General features: G+C 38.1%; 1 protein-coding gene and 1 long non-coding RNA gene across 3 annotated transcripts in view; both read left to right on the forward strand.

Moving 5' to 3' along the window:
• Window positions 1-17,098, forward strand: part of DPH6 (diphthamine biosynthesis 6) — a 209,978-nt gene extending 192,880 nt beyond the window's left edge. For both annotated transcript variants that reach the window (XM_057420207.1, XM_057420208.1), the window contains one exon: window positions 16,864-17,098. In XM_057420207.1, the coding sequence (XP_057276190.1) occupies window positions 16,864-16,979 (116 nt within the window). In that variant the 3' untranslated portion in view covers window positions 16,980-17,098. The remainder of the gene's footprint in view (window positions 1-16,863) is intronic.
• LOC130605064 (uncharacterized) lies at window positions 11,410-14,746 on the forward strand. Its single transcript, XR_008973605.1, has 2 exons — window positions 11,410-12,904; window positions 13,473-14,746. It is a non-coding gene; the product is annotated as an uncharacterized LOC130605064 (long non-coding RNA).
• Window positions 17,099-17,427: the final 329 nt, after the last annotated feature.

A 17,427-nucleotide genomic window follows, 5' to 3' on the forward strand; every position in this document is an offset into this window, starting at 1 on the left:
CAGTATCTGCAACTTGCTTGTCAATTGGCTGGTTCACTGGTGTATCTGTAATGTACAGTCTGGATCTAATAATTGCTTATTATGCAGTTGTTTATCAGCTCATTTAAAACATCCTGAAATTCAGTCTAGCTCAGCAAATTGCTGTGCTTAAGACTTTTTTACATTCTAGGAAATTATAATATCCCCAGAAGGGGAAGAATTAATAATAAAAATCCTCTTTTGTAAAAGATTATCATTGCAGAGCAAATGGAGCAGATCTTCCCTAACTTAGTGCATTTAATAGTCTCATTTTTTCTATGAAAGTTTGATGGAAAGACTAGGTGGGGTTCACTGTTTTATTAACTTGTTAAGAGACAAATTCACTGAACCAGTGCAGCATACTGATTTCAGTGTCTGCTATATGGAAAACTAGAACTAGTAATGGATGACTTCTAGACATTTCCATATGGAAAGTAGTGCATTCTGTAGACAAATCATGATCTTGATGTATCCGTTCAGGCTGGCATTAAGGAGTTAATGATTAAACAAGGATGCTATCTTGTTTAATCTTGTTTTAGGTTTTCCTGCCTTCCTAATTTCTTCCTAATATCCCTACTATTAGTGAATCCTTTGAAAAGGATTACAGAAGAAAATCCACGGTTTGTCTCATTCAATTGGAAACAATATTCTGACTAGTAGATTTCAGGTTTGATAGGCAATAAACAGATATTAAAACAGTACCTGCAGGACATTTTTGATCAGTTACCAAACATTGCTCACTTGATCAAGCATACAACCATCTCTCCAGTGGGGGAGCTTAGTATAGTTCTTAAATTCCATCATATAATACAGATGACTTGATCTAATTATCTTTTTAGTTACAAATGTACAAATATAGTAGTTACAAACATACATATCATATCAAGTTTTTTAATGAGGAGGAGGAAAGTGGCTGTCAAAATAGATTGAGTGAGTTATTATCTCCTAGATACTTCTCTTGAAGTTTCTCAAGCCCATAAGCATACATGGTTTATTTTTTTGCTTTATATTTTGGTGAAAAAAATCTTGCTGCTGAACTGAGAAGTACTGGTTTTGTTTCCATTATTCCTTTTTGGCATTGCATGATTTAAGTATCAGATAAAAAAAATCTCAGAGAGTATGCAGGCATCTGTGGTCCTTCACCCAACAAAGTGAGTGATCTGTGTAGGCAAGGGCTGAAATCATAGCAACACAATTCAGAAAATAATCTTCATGTATTTACACTCCTTTGATATTTTTGGATAACTGGAAAAGTTTGTAAGTTTATTTCTCAGCTGGCTGTGTTTTATCTCTTAGGGTCACAAGCTGATTCCTGCTAAGAAATCTTAATCATCCAGGCAAGAGCCTTTATATTAGCAGTATTAAGACGATACAGCTCAAGAATTTACAGGAATTAATTGGGGGGGGGGGGGGGGTCAAGTCATAAGAAACATCCTCTGCATTTTTAGAAACTGAAATGCTTTATCTCTGTAAGGTATACGTAATACTTGCTCTTCTACTAAAAGTCTCGGCATAGAGGAGAAGGGTTCTTATGATGCATTTTGTGCAAAAACAGTTTACAGCAGTAGGTGATGAAGAATCTGTACCACAGCTAGTTGAAGTTTTTATCCAAAGTTTCAAAAATTTGAATAATTACTCCAGAAAGATAAATAAATATAACATTTCAAGTGAGTAAGATGTATTTCTGACATAAATTTAGATCGATGTCCATTATTTTTATGTATGTTATCAGCAAAGCAATTTTAGAAGGAGAAGACTTGTATGTTCTTACAGATATACAGTGACCTGCTTTGTAGGTGTGGACAGAACTGTGTCTGTAAAAGTATATAAAGTGGGTCTGTTATGTAAAACATAGTTTAAAAGAGTCTTATTGAGGGATGCATTGAAGCAGAATCTTTTACATAAGCTTTCAGATATACTAAAAGGCAGTAACAATTATTCATCAAGCAATCTTAAAGCATTTCGCAAAGATAGTATTTTTTCTATTCTAAAAAAAAATAAAATATAAAATTCAGAGACTGATTTTCCAAAGCATCAAGAATTGCAGTTGCTCAGAAGCACAAAATCAGACACAAGGTCCTGCCTGAGACATATAGAGACACGTGTCTTGAGAGCATTAGGAACACTTGCAAAATTAAACAAAGCGTATTTTTATATATGTTGTTGAAGCCAAGAGAAGTTGCCCAATTACTTTCAGCAACTCAGTGGTAGAGCTGGTAATGACATTCCTGCCCTTGGTTCTTTAGGCTGGCTTCTTTCCCCCCAGCCACCACTTCATCAATGCATTGCCTGAAATGTGAAATCATCATTGTTTTTCCTATATCAACATTAAAGTAACAGGTAAGGAGAACTGACTATGAAGAGGTGGCTCATTTGACAAACACTGACAAGGTGTGCTGTACGCAAGTGAGCCAGGAGCACTTTATGACACATTCAGAACTTGGAGACTGAATTACAGTTTTAGTAATCATCCCTTCCCCTTCTTCTCTGTCATTTCTTTGTTTAATATACTGCATGGAAGAGACCTACCGTACAAGTTTTATAAGCTTGCAATAAAAATATAACAACTGTTGTATTAAATTATTTAAGTTGTAAACTATTGTAAAAAGCAGAAAAAGTTATATAGACATGGAGCCAGAAAAAAAATATTATGATAGAGTATAAAATACATTGTGCTGATTACAGAATTTTTGCCCAGTTTAGCATATTGTAAATCTTTGGTTGGCCTTAAGAATGAAACTTCAAGTAGATTTTTCTAAAGGATTGTGGCAAGTGGTTTAAGAAAAATTAATCTAAAATCAGATTTATAATTTAAAAACAAATCAGCAAAAATGTGACAGCAAACAAAAAATACCCAAAAGGTCAAAGGAGAGAAGAATAATGGTAAAGTGAAGGATCAATGAATTTGAAACTTCCAGATTTCCCCTGAGAGAAAGCTAGAATTCCAGAGGAATAAATAACCAACTATTTTAAGCATGTAGATTATTATTTTCTCCTTTTGTGCTATGCTTTACTAAAAAGAGATGCGCCAATAAGTTTGAAACTGTCAGTATTGATGTTAATAGTATTTGAAAGTGCTAGATTTACCTAGATTAGTTGCTAAAATTACAGAGACATTTGCAGGAGGACACAGATACATCTGGCATGAAATTCTGACTTTGCATGAGAAGATTCAATTACCTTTCCTTTCTTCTGTCTCTTTGTTCTTGGTAAGTCAAAAATGAAAATGAATAGACTGTGATGGTTAATAATAATAATAATCCTTTAGCATCTTTATGTTTCACCTTTTTGTCTTAATTTTTTAGGGTTTACCCTGAGTGTTCTTGTGGCATGTGGTAGACGAGTTTTTTTTTGCTATGCAAAGTCAACTGGAAAAAATTCAGCCAGGCTGAGCATATTTTGTTACCTTCCCTTCTACCAACATGTGCTTTCTGCAAAAGAAAGAAAGATGACAGTGTCTGAAGGGGCCTATAAGGATGCTGGGGAGGGAGTCTTCATTAGGGGTTGTAGTGATAGGACAAGGGGTAATGGGTTAAAACTTAAACAGGGGACGTTTAGATTGAAAATAAGAAGGAAGTTCTTTACTGTACGGGTGGTGAGGCACTGGAATGGGTTGCCCAGGGAAGTTGTGAATGCTCCATCTCTTGTGGTGTTCAAGGCCAGGTTGGACAGAGTCTTGGGTGATATGGTTTAGTGTGAGGTGTCCTTGCCCATGGCAGGGGAGTTGGAACTTGATGATCTTAAGGTCATTTCCAACCCTAACTATTCTATGATTCTATGACATGGCCTCATTCTGATGAGTCTTCATAGCAGTGGTGTAATTGAAAAAACTGCCTTGAAAGAAATGCCTTTCAAAAGAAAAAAAAAGGCTTACTCATTCCAGTAGTGTAGTGCAGAAAGTACTGGTAAGAGCATTCCAGGGGTGATGTTCCAGGAGAGGAGTGGCTCTCTGTGAACAGACGATGGCTCTCTGTAGCCTGTCCTTACTTCCGTATTCTGCAATGCAGTGGGTATGATATTCCCTGACAAGTTAAGGCCCATGGCATAAAGTATCAGCATTGACCAAAGAGGGCTCTGTAGGGATCTTTGCTTTACTTTAAAACTGATATCTCTTCTTGGACAATTTATTTCCCTCTAGCAGTGCTGCAACATGTTAAAACCAGATCTCGTACCGCATATCACAGAAGAAGGCACAAGGATAAATCAGAAGCATGTTTTGCTGTGCCTTATAGGTTGGCCTTCTGTTTGAGGGAAAGATAAAGGTCACCCTTCCATCACTCACACTTCATGTTTCTTAAAAGTTGGTTAAAACATCACATCCATTTTCCTTCTAAGCATTTTCAGTTTCATTAGTATAGTATCTCATTGTGCTTACATAGTTTTTGGTGGAGATGTGGCTTCAGGCTCCAGAAGTAGAAATTCCTGTCAAAAGAGCTACTGTTCAAGCAGAGGAGCCATCTGTGCTGCTGACTGACTGCTCCCCTGTGGCTACTGGCCCACCTGGGAGAATCTGGAACCTGTAAGCAACAGATCTGGAATGCTTTTCCATTCACTGCTGGTCTATTCTATGCACTTTACCTGTCACCCATCTGGCTATAAATCACAAAATGTACAAGAGTTACAGAAGGCAGTGCAGTTTATGTAATTCCAAAAGACTTTCTCCAGAAGTTTTTTTTAAAAAAACAGGTGTTTAAGACCATATATTTTAGTGATGATATATTCTTCTTTTTTTTTTCTTAATATATGTATTTGTATAATCATTTAACTTTATTGCAGCCTTTTGTAATATACTGTAATGTACAAAATATATAGTAATGTTTATGAAGAAGTCATAAGACAGTCAGGTGTATAGCCCCTTGACAGATATGGTACACTATTTTGGCATAATGTCCACAGGTAACTTTCAAATAATGTGTGTACCACCCCAGCTGTTGGTGGTGGGAGCATGGCAGAGGCCACTGAGCAGGCAAGTTGTCTGACAACAGAGCAGGTGGAATGTGGGTACCAGTGCTTTTCTGGGACTGTGATTTTAGTTTCCAGAGATCCAAAAGCAGTCCAGACAAAAGGATGATTCAGTTATTGGACACCATATTGTTGTTCGTGAGTGTGCTAACTGTGCTGTGCTCTCAAGAGGAAAAGGAGTAGAGTGGGTCAGAATTTGGGGTCAGTTGTTGGCTTTTCCATAAATTACCTTAACAAATTCTATAATTTTGGCACAGTTTTCTGTGACTCAGTTTCCTGCCTGTCCTACATTCCTTTTTCTGCTCTCTTTTGTGTTGATGGTAAACTCTCTGCAGTAGACCTTGTCTGTTATTTAGTGTTTATTCAGTGCCTGACAAAGTGACAAACAGGTCTTCCTGATGGCTTATATAAGTTATGCCACTAATAACTTCAAGTTAGGGCAAGAAGGACTTACAGCTCATACCACTGTGTGGCCAAGTTTCAGACCCTTTTTCTTTCGTTTTGCTGTCATTTGACACAGTTGAATGACTGTCCCAGTCTCCTGCTCCAAATCGGTAACAAACTATGAACTCACGTTGCACTGGAATCACTAGCAGTGAGATTTATTTGTCATTCTTGGAGGCCATGAAGAGGAACAAAAGATTTTCATGTCTTTCCTTTTCTTCCTTGACTGTAGAGAATAAGAGTGTACTGATATTTTGGGTTGCTGCCATACAGGATAAAAGTCCCCTTAATCTAAATCTGCAGGATCAAGGGAAGGTAGTTGTGTGGCTATCAAGAGCCCACATACTTTGGAGTGGATCATCAGCAACCTCTGATAGCATGATTTCCCCATTAAAACAGAAGCTGTGTTTTGTTACACCTCAAAATATTGGTCTACCCTTCTTTTTAGCCTGTCCAGTTACTTTTGCATAAGTTGTCAGATGCAGCAGTAATGAAATTTTAGTCATTTGTAGACTCACTCTAGGATTAAATCAGTGACCTCAGGATGAAACACAGTGAATGCCATGACCACTCTTTGTTACCTCTCCTAGGCAGCTTTGATTAAACTGTGCTCTGAAGCCAGACTTGGATCAATATGAATGATCTTCATCGACCTAATAATGTATTTAACATGTTCAGTGCACTTTTATCTCTTTTTGTTAAGATAAGTTGTTTACATTAGTGAAGCAGATTGATTTAAAGTTTCAGAGCTCTTTACAATGGTAAACACCTAGAAATAACCACAGTAGTTTGTGCATGTGCTATATATAAATGCATAATCTACTGTGCAAGCTCCTTGGCAGGTGTAAATTAGCATAGCTACAATGCAGCAGTTGAGAGTCTGGCCTAGAAACTGGGAACGATTATTCTATCACTATTCTTCTAAAGGATCACATCTTAACTTGACATAAAGCAAGGATCATATGATCTTCTCCGTACCCAGTGTACTCTTACCACAAAGTCTTTCAGATACCTTTTCTATTATTTGTAGACTAAATTCTTCCACCAGCAGATGTATGTGATGTCCATTAGTTATATAAACGTCTCTTCACAGTCAGGCCTTTTGGATGCACTTTGTCCAATATAGTATTTCTTAAGCCCATTGGCTTTGGAGACTATTTAGCAGACTTGAATAAATGGAACAAATGTGGAAGCTGTACCAAACATATCATTTGGGGATGTCGAAGCACTTAACAAACATTGTTACAACCGAGTCCATGTGTAACCACTGAAGGACATATTTGCTTCAGTATGTCTCATGACAGCTTCTTAAGAAAATATACTTAAGTGAATTTAACACTTGTGAAAGGTGCCAGATTGACAGGCCCTGGAGATAAAAGTTCTTGAATTACCAGCAGGCACAGCCAAGCTTCCCACACACACTGCCCCACCAGTGTCCCCAACCCTACCTGGAGGGCACAGCTACCAACTGTCCTACAGCTTGCAAATCTGTGCCACCACGTGCTGTTGGACTACAGGCCAAGAGTCAGTAGCTGTAATGTGACCTAAAGGTGAAAAAGCAGGTTCCATAATTACTGCACAGGTGCTGCTACAGTTGATCATTTTCACACCCAAGTTTTCAATTAATGTGAAAAAACAATAAATGAAGAAAGTCCACATTTCTCTGATTTTGCATCAAAATGCAACAAAAAACCTGTGTGTGAGCCTCAAGTGAGTCCTGCAGTTTTATCTGTCTGCACAGCTACATTCAGGTGATTATATGAGCAACCGAGTGCATGCAAATTCTGTGAAGTGCATTGTTAGATGCCTCTTGAAAAATGGGTCCTTACCATTTCATATGTTTCTAATAATCTGTCTCCATTCATATCTCATCCGTGCTTGGTGTCACTGCATCCCACCCTCCCCAGAGATCCTAAGCACAGATGGCATACAATTTCAGTAACCATCCACTCCATAAAGTGATTGGGTCATTACAGGGTTGAAAGATAGCAAACAGGGAAAACAGGATCGTGACCTTTGCACTCTGTCATGGCTTTAAAAAAAGCACAGGTTCTTCCCTGATGGTACTTGGAAAGTTTAGTTCTCTGTTCTCTTTGAAATTATATTTAGACCTCACTGTGTGCATTGGAAGGACATGCTTAAGTGTTTCTCTATTTAGTGCAGAAGGTTAGTGACATTTTAAACAAAAGTGCACATTTATAACATTGTATAGGCAGATTCTCAATCTGTATATAGGACATAGCTAAAAACAGAACACTGGAAAACACAGTGATGAGTTTTCCTGCTCTACTATTTTCTAAGCTATAGCTGGCATCTTAAAAGAATTATTATGGAAACTAAGTCTTAATTCTTTCTGCTGAGAAACAGCCATAACTAATGTGCAGAGGAGCTCAGCAACTTTAAACAAGTCTTTAAAGTTTATCTTTAAAGAAGTCACAGTTTTTTCTGCAACTTGCCATTGATGGGCAGCATAACATACCGAATTTGACTGGCTGTGTTTACTGTAGAAGGTAACTTCTGTATACCCAGGGAGTTAGGTGGTGTATAATGTTTTTAGGGATTGAAATTGTAATTGTTACAAATATCAGTGTAAAACCCCATTTGACAATTATGATTACCTGATTTGCTTACCTCCTTAACATTCCTGGTGTGTCTGTCACACTGTACAGCTTTAGGAAGGGTCTGTACCAGCCTTCAAACTAAGCTGAAGTTTAGGTTTCAAAATTTGTGTGGGAGTTCAGGAGAGAATGTGTACTTGAAAGGGTAATTTTTAAGATGGTAATATCCATGTGCTGTGCTTGAATATCTTACCTCATTCAGCTTCAGTTCTCCTGTGCAGGCTGTCTGGACAATTTTAGATCATCTTCTTCACAGGTTTGGTTTTTTTAGTACCTGGTTTCATGTTTTGCCTAGCCTAGATTCAAATATCCAATACTGTGGCCAAGTCAGGGTTTGTTTTGCTTTTTGTCTGCTTGTATTTGCATAGTACCTTGATGGTATTTCCATTTAATTCATTTTATTGCAAGTTCCTAATTTTAACTATATCATGTAAAAAATTCTGCTTCAATCTGTAAGTCATTTTTCATCAATCACCTTTTTAAGATTTCTGAGCTAATAGCTGGCCTTTTGCTTGCAGAAAGGCAAAAGGCTTTTCTTGTCTGCTGTTAAGAGGGGATGAGGGGAATACAAGGGACTTTTTCTTACAGAATGACAATACTCCACTCCCAGAAAAATGCAGAGGAAGAGAAGTAGATGTTTACCTGTTTTTCATAAGACATACAGCATACTTGGGCACTACTGAAAACATTATTTAGAATCGAGGGCTTCCTAAAGTTTACCTATCCCATTCTGAAGCTCCAAGGATGTTTCTCAGTTCATTAGTTTGAAAAGCCTATATAGATGTGAACTTTTATTTTTAGTTTTGTTTAGGAAAGGACAGAAATTAGAATTCTGTATTAGGGGAGAAAAGGAAGAGGTTCTTTCATGTCTGAGTTAAACAGAAGCCTTTGGAAGAATAGAAAGGGGTTGGTTCATTCCCATTTTCATGTAACTTGAATTAGAAGGTTTAGTAAGTGAAATGGATCATAAGCTAAACCCCACAGAGTCCAGAAAGCTCTAATTAACGCCCACAGTGAGTAACTTTTCTGAAAGTGGTCTTTAATCAACCTTGCTCTGAAAACAACATAAGGTATCATGGCAGCTTGATAAAAGAGATGCATTGCAGTGCTGACAGGCCCACAATCAAACCAGAACTAAAAATAACTGGTTTGTCTACTAATTTTCTTTCAGATGCTAAAAAATGCATTAGCTGCCGTCTGAAAAAACTTCCATAGTTACTCAGACAAGTGACTCAGCTCTAGAAAACTGAGGTTCCTGTAAATGTTAATGCCCTTCCTGATTGAGTGAGCCCTCTTTCCTTCCCACACCTCCCTGCTGAAGCAGAGGAATAGCAGAGAGTTTGGCGAGGCTGGAAGGGGATGAGGCAACTTCTGGATTCTGTCAGAGCTGGTCATTTGATGCCAGCTGTCCCTCTCGTTGCTGGTGCTGCAGAGCTCAGGCATCCTCACTGACTATTTTGGATTAAGATAAGCAAATCACTCATCTTTCTTGTATCTCTCCATGAACAGTTAGGTCCACGGCTGCAACCCTGCACACACACCTCTCCTCACTGATTCTGAGAGCAAGAGTTATCAGGAAGGCATGCAAGGAAACAGCTCTTTTTCATCTGCTCCAGTTCCTGTGGGTACCATACAAGCCTACAGCAACTTTAATTATTTTTTTCACCATAGACTGTGTAAAAACATTAGTAGAACTGTTTTTTTTTTCAGGTTTGGGATAGATTCCAAAGGGACAAGAAGTCCACTGCACAAACAGGACTGGCAGTCCACAGTTTTATCTCAGTATAAGAAAGACATGAACCTGTTAGAGGGTCCAGAGGAGGGCCACAAAAATTATCAGAGAGACACAACATCTCTCCTATGAGGAAAGGCTGAGAGAGTTGGGGTTCAGTCTGGAGAAGAGAAGGCTTCAGGGAGACCTTATAGCAGCCTTTCAATACTTTAAGGGAGCTTATCAGAAAGCTGGGAACAGACATTTTAGTAGGGCCTGTAGTGATAGGACAGGGGGTAATGGCTTTAAACTAAATGAGGGGAGATTCAGACTAGATACAAAGGAAGAAATATCTTATGATGAAATAGTGGAACAGGTTACCCTGAGAGGTGGCAGATGCCCCATCCCTGGAAACATTCAAGGTCAGGTTGGACGAGGCTCTGAGCAACCTGATCTAGCTAAAGAGGTCTGTCCTCCTTGCAGGGTGGTTAGACTAGGTGACCTTTGAAGGTACCTTCCAACCCAAACTATTCTATGATTCTACAACTCACAGTATTTTATGGCCAAAATGGCAGTCCCGCCAGCCTGAATACCAACGTATCCTTCACAGGAGAAGTTGCAATCAACTGAAACTGTTCTTTGGTATTAGGGATAAGCTGAAAGAGGATGGCTAACACTGGCTTTAGTGCTTCCAGTCCAGGTTGTCTTTTCATCTGTTGTGTGAATTCTTGAAAAAGACATTTGCACTGTTACAACTAAAACTAGTTTGATGGAAGAAACAAGAAGCCCTTCAGTTTACATGGGTCCATAAATGCAAGACAAACTGAAATGAAACGTTATGGATGCTTGAATGTGCATTTTTATGAAACAATTGTTTGCAAATGCACACATGCAGATCTGAAGAAGAGTGGAGTTGAAGTCTGAATTATACTAGTTGCTTCTTACTTTAAAAAAAATGTTGCTATGTATTCACCATGCCACAGGAGAGCCCATTCATCAATTGCTGACATTGAAAGGAGAGAAATCTAGATGCAACTGAAGAAATCTTCATACCACAGATTAGATTTTGAAAGTTATGTAGGAAAGAACATAAAATCTTTTATTGTTGTAGTATCAGATATTGGCTTAGGCAATCACAGGTTTAAAGCAGTAGATCATTTCTAGAGCTGTGCCTAATCTCATCTGACAAAAGGTGCCACAGAACTCCCCTTGTTACCAGTCCTTAACAGAACTCAGTTACACCCTGATCAGCATTAAAAGTATGCAAATCATCACTATCCTGATATTATAAATAAGAAGGCAAAGACAGACTGAAACTCACTTGAAAGAAGGAAATCAGTGTAATAACCAGGATAAATAATAAGGATGGCTTCCAATGAAGGTTTCATTTCCATCCTCCTACGTTTAGTTATTGTTGATTTCCCTCTTTTTGTGCATGAATATTTCCCACCTAAAAAAAAACAACAAAACAAAACAAAAAAAAAACAAAAACCAAGAGTGATTTAAAAGTTTATAATTTTGAAAGAAATTTCCAAAAGCTTTGGGGAACATATCTTTGGCCAGTTTTCCCTGGACCTGGTAGGCTCTTAGTATTTTGGAAATCTAGTTGATATGTTTTCAAAATGGAAACAATTAGAAAAAGACAAGGTGTTGCTGTGGGCAGAGCACTTTTGAAAACCTGGTCCTTTAACACGGAAGTGACCAATGTGAAATAATGTCATCAAGAACAGTAAAGAAAACCATAATATACCATATGAAAAGTCAAGATTGGAATATGAAAAATATCCACATTATTGTCAATTAAAATCTTCACAGCTGCAACAAAAAATCAGCACAAAATCGTATTTTGCAAAGTGACTCACTTTTATATCCCAAAAGTACATTTTTGTTTACTGGGCTTGATTTTATTTTGGACAGAAAGGTATAAATTAAAATGAAGCAAGCCACTTGTACAGGATTTGTTTTAAAATCTTATACTGCACTACATCATTTTATATTATCTGAAGTAAAAGTGTGGGGAAAACCCTGAACTGTAAAACCAGATAATTTTTAAAAAGCACATTTTTCTTCCTTGCTGTGGTTGTAAACCAGAAACAGCAAACTGGATGTTTAAGAAAGGGAGGGGTCTCTCCCATTTCTTGTGTTTCACCTTTTCATTACACTGCCTGATCATTTAAGGTAGAAGCTTGTTCCAGACAGATTTAATTAAACTATGCTGTGAAACTGTATATAGATCAATGGAAATGATCCATAACAAGAGGCTAATCATGTATTTAACAGTGTTCAGTCCAGTTCAATCACCTTCTACCGTTTCTGTGGCTTTACATTCATGTGGCAAAGCCCTGAATGTGTATATGTATTTTTAATCCATCTCATTAGTGACCATATGCTTGGGTTTCAAGGGAGACAAGAACTGTCTGCAATCTGCCAGGGATTTAGGGACATCAATAATTTGTGAATAGTCATGTTGGTACTGGTCGAAGGGTTAAGTGTTCTGCACACCAGGGGCACATCTTCTGGGACTGGAACTCTTAGTCAACTGTTAGGAACCTTATCCCCTGTGACACATCTTTTCAAAGTACATGCTACATGTCAAATCTCTGCAGCTGAAGCAATGGAGCTTTATTAGCTCAGGGATTTAAAAACCTCCTCTAAGTAAAGTAACAGTATCTTTTGGTTAAAAAGTGAAGATAGTAGTAGAAATATGAAAGTGACTTTTTATGTACTGGGCTAAATGTGATCTTCCTTTTTGTTCCCATTTTCCTTCTCAACATGAGCTACTAGATTACTCTTCCCCTGCAAATATCCAGTAGAGTATGGCAGCAATAACGGAGACCTGATTTTGGAAACATAACTGGATTCTGTGGCCTCACCTAAATCTTGCTGAAGCCAACGACAGCACAGATGTAAAGATTGTCTTCCTAATCATTTGGAATGACCCGTTAGGGGCTCCCAGGACATTGTTCAATCTACTTAGTGTGAAAAGCACCTTTAAAAAACAATAGCATATGGCGTTAGATTGTGCCATGTTATACGTAAGGGCTGCTGTCAGCATGAGAGATCATCAAACTATTGATCCCAGTATCCTGTCCTTACAAAGGAATGGCAGAAATAGGTTCAAATGTCAGAATTTTTGTTGAGACTGGGTGTTGTGGTTTAAACCCAGTCAGGTAACTCGTTCACTCACTCCCCCCCTTCTTTCTCTCCCCCTACTCCCGGAGGGACGGAGAGGAGAATCGAAAAGAATGCAGCTCCCAGGGTTGAGATAAGAACAGTTTAGTAACTAAGGTATAACACAGATCACTACTGCTACCACCAATAATAACAATGATAAAGGAAATAACAAGGGAAGAGAATACAACACCTCACCACCAGCCGACCGATAACTTGCCCCCCTCAGCCCGACCAAGCACCGACTGATACCTCCTCCAACCCTGCAGTCTCCCAGCCCTTCCGGCTAACTCCCAGTTACCTCCTGGGCATGACGTGCTGTGGTATGGAATACCTCTTTGGTCAGTTTGGGTCAGGTGCCCTGTCTCTGCTTCCTCCTGGCTTCCCCTCCTCCCTGGCAGAGCATGAGGCTCACAAAGTCCTTGGCCAAACCAAAACATCATTGTTATCAGCTCTGTTCCCACGCCGAAAGTCAAAACACTGCACTTAACCAGCTACCAAGAAGGAGAAACATGACTGCTGCTGCTGAACCCAGGACACTGGGAAAGACGTTGAGTTATTTTTGTTCATTTTAAGTTTTAGTTATGTCCATATCCCTCAACTGTACCCAGGTCAATAGAAAAATGGATAGCAGTCCAGAAAGGAACTCTATATGGAGGCTGTGCCCTGAGCTTCTGCTGTTCAGTTGGGAGTAGCTGGTATCCATCTTACAGGATGAAGTTTGCCTGCCTGCTTTCAGCAAATTTCATGTAGTAATAAGTGCTGACTGTCACAGGAGATGAAAACATGCACAGTACACACCACTTGTTTGCTGCTTGCTAATCAGATGGTTTTGCTTGTACTTTAAGAAACATTCAGGGCAGATTAAGTAACTTTAAGGCCAATTAATCACATATAGCTCCTGTTAAAACTCCACTAGACATACTCACTGTAACCCTTTGTCCTTTACTTGTTTTCACATTTAAGATCAACTTTTTTATAAGCATGGCATGCAACTGAGCAAACATTTCCATAAGTGATATAAAGGAAATAATTTATTGAAATCTTTGAATTCAAACACAGAGTAATACTTCAGAAAAAACTCATGACTGAGGCTCTTACTTATCTACAAACATAACTTGCATGACTGAAAAAATATAGATCATGTCTTTATTAGTGTCACATCATTAAAAACATACAAATAGTATTGGAGAATTTAGAGTAACTTACTATAGCAGGTAAAATATATAGCTGCCAAATTTTTTATTGTCAATTATGATGATATAAGCTGCCACAGGTTTACTAATTGTGCATTGTCTTCTGATGGACTTTAGAGTACAATTTTATTGTTTTAGAAGACCCAGTCTCCTCTTTCAGCCAAAATTTGTATGAGCAGACTTCTATCCACAATTTTTAAATATATAAAGATGCACATCTAAGGTAGGATGTCTTCATATCAAACTATTTCATTTATAAGTATGATAAAACATTTAGAGGCATATGTCCCAGATTTCCATCCACATTTCAATTCTATGTGTAGGCATTCCTGCAGCAGTTTGCAGTTGCAATAGAAAAGGTGGTGGTCTCTTGGAAAGGTGGCACTTTCTGCCTGTCAACCAAGTCCATTAGGGCATGTTCTAATGTAAATATTTATGGCTAATTTGGCCACCTAAAAAAAAAAAAAAAAAAAAAAGGAAGAAGAATGGAGTTATTTCCTAGATAGCCTAACTTTCAAATTCTCCCTGAAAGTAATACCTGCTTTTGTTATGGTGGCTTTTAGCACTGTTTCACAGCTTCTAAGCCTGTAAAAAATGTTAAAGACTAAAATTATATTTTCACAATTTTAATTGAGAAAAAAAAGAGCGTCATTTTAATAGGGTGGAATTGGTGACTTTTGAGGTGGCTTGCCTTTGCCCACTTCTACTTAATGCCTTCTGAGCCAGCAAAGCTGTTAAGTTTTCTAAAACCAAAGGTTAGAACAAAAGCAATTAGCTGATGATAGATTATCGTGGTCATTACTGAATATCTGTGATACACAGACTGAGTTCCAGTTTACAGACAACATGAAGAAGTCCTTTGACCTTTGAGGTGACTGTTGATCACCCTTGTCTGTTTTCACCTCTAATGTCAATGATGTTAATACAAAAAGGAGTCAGCAGAATTTCAGAAGACTGGAACGATCTTTCCGGTATTTCATAGGTAGCATTGCCATTATTGCATTAATTTATGCTACTGCTCCCAGGTAACAAGAGAAATTTTTGGCTTCAGTAAATACAATTGCAAAATTCCTGTTTCATCCTGTATGGCGTAACACTTTGACTGAACTGCCTATTCACAGTTTCACAGGCAGTGACGCCAAAAAAAAAAAATAAAACCCATCTGACAGCCATCAAGTTCTGCCCTCTTTACATCCTCTCTAGCCAAGATTGCTTGGTGTTATAAAGAATTGCCATAATCACAGAAACTGCAGACAGAAATAACTTTACTGAAATGAAAACCCATGCAGGCCATACCTTACCATTAGGAAACTTATCTTTTCTAGGAGGGATTTCAGTAGTCTTCTTTAAGGATTCTGTGGCTAAATTTCTAACATGTTCACTGGGACTGAAACGTGACCAGAAATGCCTTGATGCTGAGTTTCAATTTTCCATTCTTTAGTTTTCTTCCATAGTCTCCTAATTAGATCCCCGTTGTCCTGTGTTCAGCTGTTAATTTTCTTTCCAGTAGCTGGTGCAGTGCTGTGTTTTGGCTTCAGTCTGAGAACAATGCTGGTAATACACCAGTTGTTCAGTAGCACTTAGTTGTTCAGTAGCACTTACCCTGATAAAGGACTTTTCAGTCTCATGCTGTGCCAGTAAGGAGTGGCACAAAAAGCCGGGAGGGAGCAGAGACAGGACACCTGACCCAAACTAGCCAAAGGGGTATTCCATGCCACAACAGGTCATGTCTGGTATGTAAACTGGGGGGAGTCACCCAGAAGGGACTGATTGCTGCTCTGGTCGGGATGAGTATAGGCCAACAGGTGGTGAGCAATTGCATTGTGGATCACTTGGGTTTATTTGTTTGTTTAGGGGTTATTATTATTCTCTCTTTATTATAGTAGTAGTAGTATTTATTTCAATTATTAAACTGTTCTTATCTCAATCCATGGGTCTCTACCTTTTTTCCAACTCTGTTCTCCCACCAGGGCTGAGGGGGGTGTGAGTGAGCAGCTGTGTGGTAACCTGGTTGCTAGATGGGGTTAAACCACAACATCCATTAATTTTGTTCCCATAATGAACTTCAAACTTACAAACCTGTGCCACTTCATACCAGTGCCTTCAGAACTCTTTATAGCGAGATGCTGTATTTTTAACAGTATGAATCTCTCAATAATTCTAGATATGCAGTTATATATGCTGCTATCTAATGGGACTTCCTCCATTATAGCTTCCATGTGGCATACTTCCACTGATTTCAAAGGGAAATCACATTCAGAATGTTTTAAAAAATGGCACACTTCTAGCAGATTGATGCACCACTGCAGGACTTGAGACTAGAATTTTGTTTGCAAACAGATATGTGCTGGTCATTCAAATACAAAAAATTACAAAGAACTGAATTTCAACTGGTGTTCTGTTATTTTTACTACTCGCACTCAGGTTCAGCTTTCTCTATCTGTCATCAACAGACCACTCAACTCAAGGTTGAGAAACATGCTTTTAACTGTTTTGCTGAATTATGGTCTCAGGTAATGTGTAAAGTTAATCTCAAATTAGTTGATGAGAGAAGGTGGGAGAAGATGATTCTTCCTTCTATATTAAGTGAAAATTTAGTGTTGCATTTCAGTTCCTTTTTTTAATTGCTACTCTGTAATAATTTTCAAAAATGTATTTAGAAATCATTTTTGAAAGAGGACCACAATAGAAAATAAGACAAAGACAGATGTTTCATTAATTGTTTTGTTTCTGTTTGTTTTAGGACTGCAAGAATGCCTTGAAAAATACTGGGGCAAGAAGGCCCCAGCTCTGATTTTAGTACCTGTGGTGGATTTACCTGGCAAGGAAGTAATCCATATAACATGCTGGCTAAGCTAGCAGTTTGAAAGAGATGAGTTTTTATCAAAACATACATTCCATCCAGGAGAGAACAAAGAAAAGAGTTGATCATAAGTGTGTTGGATACTTTCATTAAGCAATATTTTTTTATTTAAGCAAAGTCATATCTTGTTAATGATGTCTTATGACATGTGACACAGCTTTGTGTGAACAATAAAGGTTTCTTTTCAAAATATTATGCTTTTTTCTCTCTTATTTTTAGATATGTTCTGGTAATAGCAGGTGGCTCTTGGGAGATGTCAGTTGCTCTGATTACATCAGTTCTTTTATCTGATATATTTGGGACTGTTTACAATAAACAGATTATAACTTCATATCTTTTCGATAGAGGTGAAACCAGAAAATTAGCCTCAATACTGTTTTAAAGACCTGATTCCTTTCAGTTCTATGCTGAATTTATTGACTTCAGACCAACTCATGAAGAAGT

This window comes from Pezoporus wallicus, unplaced genomic scaffold (genome assembly GCF_028554395.1).
Source record: "Pezoporus wallicus isolate ANWC-B61680 ecotype Strahan unplaced genomic scaffold, APGP_CSIRO_Pwel_v1 contig_5418, whole genome shotgun sequence".
NCBI lineage: Eukaryota > Metazoa > Chordata > Aves > Psittaciformes > Psittacidae > Pezoporus > Pezoporus wallicus.